General features: G+C 60.1%; 2 protein-coding genes across 2 annotated transcripts in view; one reads left to right on the top strand and one right to left on the bottom strand.

The window, feature by feature from the left end:
- Positions 1 to 13473, top strand: part of LOC307112525 (cadherin-23-like) — a gene marked incomplete at both ends in the record, with an annotated part of 282465 nt that overhangs the window by 266706 nt on the left and 2286 nt on the right. The window contains 3 exons of the mRNA XM_079793252.1: positions 6579 to 6639; positions 7540 to 7688; positions 12161 to 12296. Of these exons, the coding sequence (XP_079649378.1) occupies positions 6579 to 6639; positions 7540 to 7688; positions 12161 to 12296 (346 nt within the window). The remainder of the gene's footprint in view (positions 1 to 6578; positions 6640 to 7539; positions 7689 to 12160; positions 12297 to 13473) is intronic.
- LOC307112482 (uncharacterized protein C10orf105) lies at positions 1253 to 3294 on the bottom strand (the record flags this gene model as incomplete). Its single annotated transcript, XM_079793232.1, has 2 exons — positions 3244 to 3294; positions 1253 to 1614 (listed from the first exon to the last, which is right to left on the bottom strand). Exons 1-2 carry the CDS (start codon positions 3251 to 3253, stop codon positions 1253 to 1255), a joined length of 372 nt encoding a protein of 123 aa, XP_079649358.1. The 5' UTR covers positions 3254 to 3294.

Below are 13473 nucleotides of genomic sequence, written 5' to 3'. Positions count from 1 at the left end.
CCGGCTTGGAGGCTGAGCCAAACACAGCAAAACTGGGCCTGCCCGCTGCGGCAGACTCTGGGCTTGGGAGGCTGGGAGTGCGCCCGCCACCCTGCCTGGGGACTAGGAAGGAGGCAGGGAAGGGCTGGGAGCAGGGTGCTGGCACCCAGAGGCACCAGGAGTCCAGAAAACCACGGGGATTTACAAGGGCCTGGCTGGTTCCCGGAGGGGGAGGTTCTCTCCCTCTGCGTCCGCTCAGGTGGCCTGGAGAGCCCCTCCCCCCTGGCGAATACCTGCCACCCTGGGGTATGGCCAGGCCTCTGAGAGCCCCTCCCCATCCCCGCCTTTCCTTCTCCCTCAGGCCTCAGGGCAGCCTCACCCCCGACCCCTGGTCTCCAGGAAGAGAACACCTGGTGCCAAGCAGGGCACTGGCCAGGGGGTGGCCTGGGGGACTGGCTGTAGGAGGAGTTCATCCTGGGATGTCTCAGGGAGGCCGCGGGGGTGCGGGGGTAGAGGAGGGGTAACAGCCTGTTGGGAGAAGGCCTGCCCACTTTCTAAACCCAAAGGATTGGTTTCTGTTACACAACACTACTCAGACCAGTCCTAGACCTGCCAGGCATGTGGGGCAGCCCTGTTCTCCCCCTTCCTCAGGGAGAGAGGCAGGCACCAGCTTCTTCCGGAAGCTCCTGTCCAAGCAGGACTCTCTGGGACGTCATCCCGACCTGGAGGAAGGGCGCGTGAGCCTCTCCACAGGGCCTGCTTGCGGGAGAGCTGCTCCCAGGGATTGCTGGGCAATGCTGACAGGGCCCAGGAAAGGCGAGAGGGGTCTCTGAGTGGACCCCGGGGCAGAACAGTACCTTGTCAACAGTTTAGACTTGGCTGGAGGGAACCGTTAGCCATTCGGCAACTTGCACTGAAATCTGAGCTGGGTTTGGCAGTGGAGGGAGCATGCCTGCTGTTGGGAATCAGGCCCTGCTCCCTGGAGGCGGTGGGTGCCTCCTTGCCAGAGAGGAACCCTGGGGTCCAGCTTGTTCTCTCCAGAGCCTCGGCCCAGGGTCCAGGCTGCCGCTTCCCACACCGGCCAGCAGTCTCAGCAGCAGCAGCAGCGGGCGGGTCTGCAGAGAGGAAGGTGTTCTCCCAGGGCTTCCTGGGAAAGGCCTTGGGCCTGGGCACAGAGGGTGTCGGGGCCGCTGTCTTCCTGCAGCCTGTGGTGCCAGGCTGTGTCCGAGGGAGGGGGTCCGAGGCCAGATCCTGGGCGGCGGCGGGCAGCCTGTCATATCTTGGTAGATTCCGTGCAGTCCCAGCCATGGTTGCTATTGTGGTCCGGCAGGGAGCATTGCGGTGCGGGCCGGCCACGCCGGAAGCTGTGCAGGGAGCGGCGCAGGGAGCCCAGGCGCGTCCAGAGCCGGAGCTGGGGCTCGCTGGGGCTCCCGGGGTGGTGGGGCATGCGCTCTCGAGCCTGGCGGCTGGGGCCCAGTGCAGCCGGCTTGCAGAGGGTCATGAACAGCAGACAGGAGGCCAGCAGGAGGAAGATGCAGGCCAAGGCAATGAGCACGGGCAGGGGGGCCGCTGCCTCCACAGGGCTCCCCGGAGTGCCAGTTGTGGGGGGACTGAGGCCCTCTGTGCTCATGGCTCCTGCAACAGGAATGGGACAGAAGCTCAGAGGCAAATCAGCTGGACCCAGGCCTGGGGAGGGGAACATGGGTGGGGGCTGGGCGCTGCTAAACCAGCAGCAGGTAGCATCACAGCCATTTTACAGTGAGGCCCACAGAGGCGACAGCCTAAGGTCACACAGCGGGAAAACGATGGAGCTGGGCCTGAACTCGGGTTCTGTCTCCCTGCCCGCCGGCAGGGGAGGAGCCAGGAATTTTATAATCAGTCCTCATGAATCACAATAGAGTCTTAGACCCGAAAACCTGGGATCTAAGACCAACGCCTCAATAACTTGCTCTGTGAGCAGGAATGAGTCCTGGAGTGTGGGGTGCAAAGAGCCTAGCAGTTATGCCAAGGCTGCAAACAAGGGGCCCACCAGTGTGTTTCGTTTGGCTCTTGCAGTATTTTTATAAACTTAAATTGTGATTAAAAACCGCAAACAACAAAAAAAATAAGAGATTTCTTATAACTATCTGGACATCTTATATCTCTGGAAATTTCCAAATTTCAACACTGGCAATAGGAGGCCAATTGTGCCTGGCACGCAGTGGCTGGGGCTGAGCAGCAGCTGCCTCCGTTAGATAAAGCACTGGCCCCCAGCTCGCCGCACTCCCCCAGGCCCACTGCACGCCTTACACCACCTGCCTAGCCCCATGGTGCTTCCCGAGACAGCCCCGCTCTCCCATGACCAGTGAACTGAGGCCAGGCCAGGGTAGGCCAGGCCCAAGGACACACTGAGCCTGAACCAGGTTTCCTGACTCGTGGCCCCAGGGCCTTGCCAATCCTCTGGCTCCCAACCCTCTCCCAGGGCCCACGGAGCTGCTCTGAGAACAGGTGGGAGAGAACCCACAGAGAACACGGAGTTGACAGGGTGGGGCTCGGAACCCACACAAACACCAGTCACCGCTCATCACATAGGATAACACTAGAGGGAGCACGGCGGATGGTCCATTACAGCTGCTTGCAGAGCCAGGCTGGTGGGTAGCATGGGAGCAGGGGACAGGTGGGCAGGTGAGGTGCCTCTGGAGGTGCAGGTGCCTGGACCAGGCTGGTGGAATGCCAGAGGCAGGCCCAGTGCAGTCGGCCCTTCCAGTTCCCCAAGAGAAGCCAGAAATCTGGATTTTTAGGCAAACTTTTCCCGGTGTTTCAATGTTGGCAACGAGTTCAAATTCGGTTAACGCGAGATTGAGAGAGAGAGGAGTGGGGGCTAAACAGGCGCGATTCCAAACACTTTGGAATGCATTTTCAAATATTTAAAACACCACAGCAGGCCAAACAAAACACACAATCGGGCTACATCCAGCTTTGCGAGCCAGCCTTTGTGATCTTTGATTTCTACAAACACAGGACAGGAAACCCCAAGGATGGTCCAATAATAACCATTTCTTTCTCTTTGCTCTTGGAGACTTCGGTGAGACTGGGGTAGCGGATTTCCCTTCTTTCCCCAACGTGCAGCCTAGGCTAACTCACAGCCGTGTTCCTGCACCTACACTCAGCAGGAGGCACTGCAGGTGGCTGCAGAGGGTCCCTGTCAGCAGGCAGTAGGAAGTGGAGAGGGCCACCCGCTCCCACCTCCAGACCCCCACCCCCAGTCCCCACCCAGGCACTCACCAGCAGCCATAAGACCAACTTCTTGCTGCCTTCAGCCTTGTCCTGTGCCCGGCCGACTAAGGGCAGCCAGTGCACCCCACCCCACTTCCTACCCACTCCCTGCCACCACTCCTTCCAGCATTTCCAGGCAGAACGGGACCCCTCCCAGCTCCCAGCTGGAAACTCTGATGCCCATCTAGCTGCCCAGGACCTCCGCCTTGCAGGCATCGCCTGGAGGGCACTCTGGCCACGGGTTGTCCCTTCCCTGAATCTGAGCGTGGAGGACAGATGGCGTATGCCCACCGCCATCTCCCCTGGGGAAAAAACTGGCTGTCCCTCAGTTCCACCCCGGCAGGCTGGGCAGAGGGGGTCGCCTCCCTTCACTCTCCCGCTAGGCCTGGCTTTGGGCTCTGCTTGGCTGGGAGTAAGAAAAGCGCAGTCTGAAGTGGGAGAAGTCTCAGTCCTGCTGATCCTACTGTTATTCTGAGGCCTGCACACGGATCTGGAGACCTGATGAGGCCAGCAAAGCAGGCCCTGGCTTCCGTCCTTGGGAAGCACTTTAATAAAGAGACCCATGAGGCTGTGACTAGCATCTGAGTCATTCCCTTGGAAGCAAGAGATTCCCAAGTGCTGAGAGCATCAAGCGCCCTCCCTGGAGCACATGCCAGGCAGCTGCAGGCCCCTCGGTGCCCCTCTGACCAGCCAGGCCAGCTGGTTCCGGAAAAGGAGGCCTCCGCCAGACCGAGGTGTGGAATCTCCCTGAGGGCAGGGCACCCGGCGGCCCCGCTCTGGCCAAAGCTCTGAAGCTTAGTCCAGAACCTTCTGTCTTGCCTCAGCGCTTCATAGAGCAGGGCCTCAGAGCACATGTTGCTGTTTGGCTTCAGGCTAGCCACTGCCCCCATTAGGCCTTCCACTCTCCCCAGTCTGAGCACACCCTCACACCCCCCACTTTCCTCCCCAGACCTCCTGCGGTCCCGCAGGCACTGACCTCAGAGCCAGCCCTCAGCAGTCCCCAGCCGGGTGGAGGGTCTTCTCAGCTGTCCCAGGGAGACCCGAGGAGCACCCCGCACCACCCGCGGCCCCAGCTCGCCCCGGGCTCTGCAGGGCCGTGCCCTCAGTCAGCCAGGCTGGGCAGAGTGGGTCGCCTCCCTTCACTCTCCCGCGGGGCCTGGCTTTGTGTAGAAGAGTTTGGGCCCTGCCTTGGGGGAGGGGACACCAGGAGGGTAGGATGGCAACTGGGCTGGGAGAGGGCGAGGGGAGCTCTGTTCCTGGCCTTCCCAGGGCGCACTCCAGCCTGTCTCCTTGGAGCCCTCTGGGGGGTGGGGGCGCTGGGGGCACTCAGGGGGAGGTTTGAATGCCTCTTCCGCCCTATGGCTCTCACCTTCCCCCAGCGGACGTTGGAATGGTATGGTCTGCAGCAGCCAGCGGCCCCTATTCAGTGCCTGCCAGCTTCCAGGTTACCCGGGAGAGGGGCACGCAGAGGGCGGGGAGCAGGCAGCGAGGTGGGCCCTGGGAGCCCGGAGGCCCCTCTCCTCTCCTGCGTCCCTGGGCCTCTCCCCTTCCAGGCTTCTCCCTCCACTTCCCAGAAAAGTGCTTTCCCTTTGAAGGGGGAGAAATGAAGGGGGAAAGGCATTCTCAAAGGCCAAAGAGCTCACAGGGCAGAAAGCCTAGGATGGAGGGACAGCCAAGGCTGTGCTCCTCAGTATGGTGGGCCCTTGGGTACCCTCCAGGCAGTGCTCTCCTGCACCCCACACACCTCCCACACCCCACATATACCCACCCACACACCTCCCACACCCCGCACCCCACACACCTCCCACACCCCACATATACCCACCCACACACCTCCCACACCCCACACCCCACACACCTCCCACACGCCACATATACCCACCCACACACCTCCCATACCTCACATACACCCACCCACACACCTCCCACACCCCGCACCCCACACACCTCCCACATGCCACATACACCTCACATACACCCACCCACATACCCCACACACATACACACACCCACACCCCACACACCTCCCACATGCCACATACACCTCACATACACCCACCCACATACCCCACACACATACACACACCCCACACACCTCCCACACCCCACACACACCTCACATATACCCACCCACACACCTCCCACATCCCGCACCCCACACATCTCCCACACACACTCACACACCCCACATACACCCACCCACACACCTCACATACACCCACCCACATACCTCCCCCACACACATATACCCACCCATACACCTCCCACACCCCACATACACCTCACATATACCCACCCACACACCTCCCACACACACATACACACACCCCACACCCACCTCACATATACTCACCCACACACCTCCCACACCCCACACACATACACACACCCCATACACATCCCATACCCCACCCCCCACAAACACCCTCACCCACATACCCCCCACCACCTACACATACACATGATCAGAGAACAGAGTCAGCAGGTCTCACACCCACACACACATAATCACCCCCTTACTACTCCCCCCCATACACACACACACACACACACACACACGCACACGCACACGCTCCTCCCCAACCTTCTTTCTTCCCAGAAGCCAGAGCTTCCCTGGCAACAAGCTGCCTCCTTAGGAGCCTAAGTCTCAAGCAGCTTCTCCTTTAAGGAACCCCAAGCTCCCAGAAACAACACGGGGGGAAGCTGTGGCTCTGCCCAAGACCGGAGCCTGGAGCCCAACCCCTTCTTTGGAGCCCTAGTTTGGGGCACTTAGCTGCTTCCTCCTGCCCTTAGCCCTTGGCCACAAAAGCATTTTCTGCACAGCCTCAGACGGACGGGAGCCTTCCAAGGGCTGTCAGATCCCTCAGATGACAGGAGCCGTCTCATCCAGCCCCTCAGATGAAAGCACTGAGGTCTAGAGAGGTGTGGCCTGGCCAGGGTCACCCAGTCAAGAAGCAGCCACACGATCCACCACCCTGGGCGAGGTTCTGAGCGCTCCAAAGGCTGGAGGAGGGACGTGTGGGTGTGTGAGCTGACCTAGTCAAGCCTGGACCCACCACCCACCTTCTCCCCGTCCTCCCCAAGAACCTGGAGGGGATCAGAGAACAGCTGGCAAGCTCCCCCACCACGGGCAGGGCAGCATGGAGACATCGCAGTCAGGTGTCCTTGGGGGGATGAGAAAGACAGGCACGTCCCTCTCCTATCCCACACCCAGGCCTCCGCGGGAAGCCACAGGCTTGGGCAGGACAGGCTGGGGGGTGTGGAGGGAAGGAGAGGGACTCCGCAAACATCTCTCTCCCTGGGGGCTGGCATTCGGGGGCTGACTTTATATCCTCCTTCCTCAGCTAAAGGCCACAGATGCCGACGAGGGCGAGTTTGGGCGTGTGTGGTACCGCATCCTTCAAGGTGAGTGGGCAGTGTGGGATGGCAGGGGCCAGCCCTTCCCTTGGCAGAGCGTCTCTCAGCTACCAGGGCTCTGGGAGCTGAGGCCGAGGAAGCCCCAGTACTGTGTACACGGGCGGCCAGAGGGAAGAACCGGGGGCATTCGCCAGTCCTCTGCACCAAGTTAGAGATGAGGGTGCTGCGTGTGAGGGGTATGGTCTGCAGCAGCAGCGGGTCCCTATTCAGGGCCTGCCAGCACCCAGCTTCCCCAGGAGAGGGGCTCGCGGCGGGCACGGAACAGGCATGTAAGCTCAGCCCAGACCCTGCCTCCAGTCCGACCTTCCAGAGGGGTCGTGAGGACCAGGACGGCCTTCGGCGGCCAGCTCCCCGGAGGTTGTCATGGCCCAGCATGTGTCATGGGCCCATCCCTTACCATCACTGTTGCCTTGGGCACGAGGGCAGTGCCCCCAGCTTCCCCAAATGAGTCACAAAGCATGTGGACTGAGAGGGAGGGAGGGCGGATCCCCAGAGGAAAATCAGGGTGCTATTACCACAGGACATGGGCACCGCACTGGGCCAGCCCGGAGATGTCCACCACATCCTGGCTTCACCCACCCACAGAGAATTTGGTTTGGGCTCCTCTTTCTGTAGTGCCCAGACCCCTCTGAAATATTGAATCCACTGACACCTCGGGGGGGGGGGGGTGTCTCAGGGGTCCCCAGGCTTCCTGTAAGGAGGGTACAGAGTAAACTACCCACTCCCTCCAGTCCTGCCAGGCAGGGCAGCATGAGGCAGAGGCCAGGTCCTGAGACCTGTGGGCAGGATCAGCATTCTGGGGGCTGGGTCCCCCTCCTTTACCCCACAAGCCCAAGAGGATCCTGCTGCAGGACAGAGCCCATGCATCTCATCTGCCTCTCCACACAGGTAACCATGGCAACCACTTCCGTATCCACGTCAGTGACGGGCTCCTGATGCGAGGACCCCAGCCCCTGGACCGGGAGCAAGACTCATCCCACGTGCTGATAGTGGAGGCCTATAACCACGACCTGGGCCCCATGCGGAGCTCGGTCAGGGTGAGGCCGGGGGTGGGCTGGGGCAGCTCTCAGACAGCCAGTCAGCCAGGCCTAAAGCCCTGCATCCCCTCCTGCACTGAGCTCGGGGCCGGGCCAAGGCCGTAGCTGGGCAGGAGAAGGCCACCAGTTGGGGCTGGGCAGGGCAGGGCTGCCTCTGATCTAGGCTTTGGGTGACACCTGGTGCTGGGGTGCCCAGCCTGGGATCTTGGATGTATCGTTTTTCTCTGAGCCTCCGTTTCTCCAGATGTGGAAGGGGAGTCCATGGTGGGATTAAAGAGATGTCCTTACCATGCTAACCTGCTGTGTCTACACAACGCTCTAGCCTGAGCCAGGAAAATCTCCCCGCTATGATCTCAGAGATGTACCTGTTGCCCACTTCGTTTTAGAAACAAGGAACCTGAGGCACAGAAAAGGCATGAGTGACAGACCTCAGAGCCCAGGTCTTCTGAGTCCAAGTTCCGTGCTCTTTCCACTGAAAGTAGCCCCCAAAGACCCCCATAGCTACTTCCAGCTGCCCCATCAAATGTATTCCTTTCTGCCCACCCTCCCTCACCTCGGGCTCTCCCTTAGCCGCTACAATCCAATCAACCTTCATCTTCCTGAACAGTCAAAAATAGACACACACATATTCCCACTGGCTGGGCCAGTCTATGCCCTCGCCTGCCCAGTGGCAGGGGGGTGCTGAAATGACCTCTCAAGGTCACCCCACTGCACACTCAGCAGCTCACAGCGCCTTCCTTTAACCAGGTGGAAAGTGAGTCAGACCCTAGAGGGGAAGAGTGGGAGGGAGATGGGAAAAGTCAGGTGGAGGGACTTTTACCAGAACTGAGTAGAACAGCATCGCTCTTCTTATCAGCCCCATCTGCAGCTGCTGTCCCCCCCCGCCCCCCCCCCCCCCGCCCCATCTCCGGGGCTGGAAACAATGAGCAGAGGCTGCTGGGGTCACCAGCACTCAGCAGGGCTGGGGGGCAGGTGACTCAGCCTCCGCCCCCCTCCTCCTGCTGCCCCTGAAACTGCTTCAGGAAGAGAGGGGAAGGGGAACCTGGCTCTACGGCTGCCCCTTCCAAGTGAGGTCTGGCCGGGTGGGATGGCGGAGTGGAGCAGACCCCTTGCGTTTTTCCACCTTGGGGTTTCTTGGAACAGTTCCGGAGCCCTGGTGACCGAGGGTGAAACACAGTTACCTGAATACGCACTCGGGCCGTCCCTCGGGGCCACGCTCACCTGCAGGACTGTGGAATTGCTTACTCACACCACGACACACACAGTCACGTCAGCCTGCCCTGTGTGGGACCAACCTCCGGCCACAGGGTGACTGACGTCAGCAGAGCTCAGGTGGCTCCCTGGGCTGCAAGCCTCCTAGCCATAGCCCCCCCCCCCCCCCCCATGGTCCCCTCACCCTCCCAAAGCCGGGGAGCACCTCTCTCCAAGGCCGGCTGTTGTCGGTGCCTCAGCATGGTGGCTGCAACCCTTTTTGAGCCACAATATTTTTTAACAAAATGGTGTGCAGCGCCCCGGGGCACCGTGTCGAACAGATCAAAGCCAGGCGGTGCAGATGGGTGCAGGGGTGGGGCCTCGGCCGCACCTGCTCGCCACCCTCCTTTTGCTCCCCTCCCCTGAGGAATGAGAAACCCTCACATCGTGCTGAGTCTGTGCCAGGCACTTTCCTATGTGCTTCATGTACCTGAACTCATGTGACCCTCACAAAAGTCATAAAATACTGTTGTTATGCCCATTTTAGAGATGAGGAGGTTGAGGCAAAAAGGCATTGGCCGTTGTGTTTAGGGTCACACCGCAGGAAAGGCAGAGCCGGGCTTCAGACCAGCCAGTCAGTACGGGTCTGCGCTGCCATACACAAGGCTCTTCAGAGCACCACCGCCTTATCCCCCTGGGTGACCCTTGGAGCACCCAGCCCCACATGAGCCCCAGGAAAACCCGGGCCTTCCTGAAGACAGTGCGGGACTTCAGCTCGGCCCAGGGTCCGTGTTCCCAGCAGCAGCAGAGATGGTGTGCAGGGACGTCCACGTTCTCCAGGTCCCGCTTCAGAGACCGGGACGGCCGGAGGGAAGGGTCAGGGAGCTCGGAGTGAAACAGTCCTGTGGGGACCTGGGACCCACATGCACATTGCAGGAGCTCGCACGCATGCACACACACACACACACACACACACACACACACACACACACCCCTCCCTTCCCGCCCTGTCCCTGTTGGAGGGCACAGCACTGGACAGAAAGTGAGGCTGGTTCTCCAGGGAGCCTAGTCGCTTAGTAACTGCTCAGCAAGAGCTTGGCAGACCTGTGTTTCCTGTACATCTGTGTCTCTCGGGCTTGTAAACCACACACCATTTTGCCGTCTCTGCTGCAGAAAAACAAGGCTGAAACCAACAAGTGGAGAGCGGCTTGCAGCCAGCCTCAGGGCGGACGGGCCACACCCAGGCTCTCTGCCGCCTCCCTCCTCATTTTATCCACCCCAGACTAGCCCTGTTTTTCCCCTTGACCCTTGGACTCAAGGCCGCTGGGATAAGCAGGCCGGGAAGGGGAAGGCTCACAACTTTTGAGAGATGAATGGTTAGTTTCTGTTTATGGAAAGAGAGTTCCCGAAACTCATCCATGCAAATTTCCCCAAAGCCACCCCCCACCCCCCAGCCCCCACCGCCCACGGGCTCCCCAGCCAAACTCCCGGGGAAGCCAAACTGAGAAGGTTCTGGCTCATGAGCAGCTGTGCTCTGGGGTGGGCACTGCAGTTTGCATAGTGGGTTCTGGGTGTCTGGGCATGAACATTTAATGACTAAGCAGGGCTCCAGGAGCAGGGAAGTAGAGAGACCTTTTCCCCCATATGCCTCTCTGCCCCCCCCCCCCCCACCCCAGAGTTCTCCACCATTTCTGCTTATGCCAACAGAAGCCCCTCACTTCTCTCCAGCCAGTTCCCAGCTAAACCCCATGGGGCCGATCCCTGAGGCTGTGATCAATCGGAAACCGAATATTCGTGCTCTCAGACAGTCTGTGCCTCAGCCACCATCAGGGCTGTGACCACATGTGAAGTCTGTGTTGCACATCACTGCCCTGCCCTGCCCTGCCCTGCCCTGTTTGCTCCCTCTGCACCCTGCTAGCAATCGCTGGCCCTGGCTCCGGCTCTGTTAGGCTGGAAGGAGGGTGTCTCGCCGGTTCTGGGCCAGCTCACCCCCAGCGTAGTGTGAAGAGCAGTAGTGCTGGTAGATTGGGAACCAGAAGATCCCGCCCTCCCTCTCCAGCTCTCTCAGGTACTGTGAGGCCTTGGGCTAGTTCCTCCCCATCTCTGGGCCTCTGTTTCCCCATCTGAGAAAGAGGCAGGAGCCCTGGGCCTCCCTGCAGCTCCTTGAGCACCAGTAACTCCCCTCCCCAGCACACTGGTCCTTCGGAGCACAGCTGGGCCACACCCTCCCCGTGCTCCTGTGGGGGAGGGGCAGGGGCAGGTGGGATGGCAAAAAGAAGGGCGTGATGTGCTGATCTCTAGTCATAGACATCTCTTCGTAAACATCTTTTAAGTTTTGTTTTTGTTATGCAAGATGTCTGTATTCATTAAAGAGAAATTAGCACGTGCAGAAAAGCAGTGATGACAATTATGTATAATTCTGCAATTCAGAAATAGCCACTGTCGTGGGCCGGGTCCCCAGAGGCAGATCCTGCCACAAGGATTGGTGTGAACGCGATTAATAGGAAGTGTCCCCAGGAAAGGCTGGAGGGGTCATGGGACCAGCAAGGAGAGGCAGCCGGCAAAGTGGCTCAGGGGGGAACTGTGACTCGGTCCCACAGGAGCCCTGGGCGTCGCCCCGGCTGCCAGTCGGGCCCAGGAAGCCGGAGGACCCAGACTGCTCTCCTGTCCATCAGCGGGAAGGGCTGCCCCGGGGACGCAATTCCCAGGCTCCCTGGCCTGGGTGTGCGGTCCCAGCAGCTGGTGGGTGCTGTGCTGGCAGGGAGAGCCCCCAGAGAAGGGGCCTGAGAATCTGCAGGGTCTGAGCAGTGACACCCTCTGCGCCAACCGCCATTAACATTCTTACGTCTATTCTCCCGGACACATGTTGGTGTTTGAATGGGGTCACTTTAAAACTCTTACAGGGGCCTGGCGCATTTTGTCTTCATAACAACGCTAGGAGTGACATGGGACATGAGTTGTTATGTCGATATTACTGTTTCGTAACTGAGGAACTTGATGGCACAGAAGAGTCACTAATTCCTCACAGGTTCCCACAGGGTTAGTAGCAGAGCCAAGAGTAAGATAAGGTTCGTTCCTTAACAGATGATGTTTGAGCACCTGCCACATGCCAGGTACTGTGCAAGGTGGGGAGCACACGGTAACACCCAGACAGCCCCCGGCCTCTCCTCCCAGCTCCCAGCTGGCCCAGGAGAGCAGTGACCACACACTCAGGCCCGGGGGGCCCAGCTCTGGGCTTCCCGGTCTCCCCCACCTTGACCTTCCCCTCCGGCCGCTCCTAGGTGATCGTGTACGTGGAGGACGTCAACGACGAGGCCCCGGTGTTCACGCAGCAACAGTACAGCCGCCTGGCACTTCGAGAGACTGCGGGCATTGGCACGTCGGTCATCGTCGTCAAAGCCACAGACCGAGACACTGGTGAGGCCAGCAGGGGACCCAGGGGGTCCCATTCCCCAGAGTGACCCTCCCCAGCTGAGTCCCTCCCACTCCTGCAGGGCCTGTCACCCTCAGGACCTCTCGGGCTCCCCCCAGTCAGCGGCTCCCAGGCCAGGAAGGGGCTCCCGGGACAGGTGTTGGTGGCGTCCTCACCAGATGCCCAGGACCAGGAGGGCTGGATGGAGAGAGGAGAGGGAGGTCACAAGTTTGGGGTGTCCAGATTTGTCATCGCAGCACCCAGCCGCTCCCAGCCGGCCTTTCGCTAGGAGCGGGGCAGGGCTGGGAGAGAGGTAAAGGACTTGTCAGAAAGCTGGTGAGGCCTGCTCCTCCAGCCAGCCTCGGCCCCGCCTGCCACACAGGCTCTCAAGGGGCAGTGTGCCCTGTTCCACAGGACAGTGGTCTGCCCGGGGGGAGCCTGGGTCTTGCTGAGGGCCACAGTTAGCAGTGCAAAGTGAAGGAGAACGTGGCCAGGTCACTGTGTTCCTCTTCGTGGGGCCTGGCTGTCTGGGCCAGGGATATGGCCAGGGAGGAGCTCTTTCCTGGGGGTCTGCTGCCCCCCAGAGAGGCTTCCTGACCTCCTAGTTTCCCAGTTTCTGCACTTCCTTCATGTCAGCTGTTCTAGTGGCTCCCAGCCCCGCCCGTCAGCATCCCCAGCTAAGCTGGGGCGCAGGACGGGTGGAGGGAGAAAGTACTCCGCACGCTCTCAGAAGGATTGCTTTCCCATTTATACACTTGAGGTCCACACATCACTGTGGCCCAGTGGCCCATGACCTTTTCAAAGGGTCAGGAATCCCTTTGAGAAATGAGTAAAGTCTGTGGATCCCTCCCCCTGCCCCAAATGCACACCCATTCAGAGTTTTGCAAATAATTTCAAGGGAGGCTGGGATTTCCTGAGTGGTTTCAGGACCATTGCTCTGTCAGTCTAGGGACTTCAGCTAAGGAAGTCCACCTCTGGCACCTGGATGAGGGGTACATTCCAAGACCCAGGGATTCGGGTGAAGGAGTTGGGGAAACGGGAGAAGGTGTCCCTGGCACTGGAACCCTTCGGCTGGAGGGACCAAATGAAGACTCGGTCACCCCTGAGGATGCTGCCCTGTTGAGCGAACACTTTTTAGATCAACACCCCCACTACCAGAGATCCCTAATTTCCCCACCGTCT

Source organism: Cnephaeus nilssonii (assembly GCF_951640355.1).
Source record: "Cnephaeus nilssonii genome assembly, chromosome: 16".
In the NCBI taxonomy this organism is placed as follows: domain Eukaryota; kingdom Metazoa; phylum Chordata; class Mammalia; order Chiroptera; family Vespertilionidae; genus Cnephaeus; species Cnephaeus nilssonii.
The sequence above is the reverse complement of the archived record's forward strand: the minus strand, read 5'-3'. Positions and strand labels throughout refer to the sequence as shown.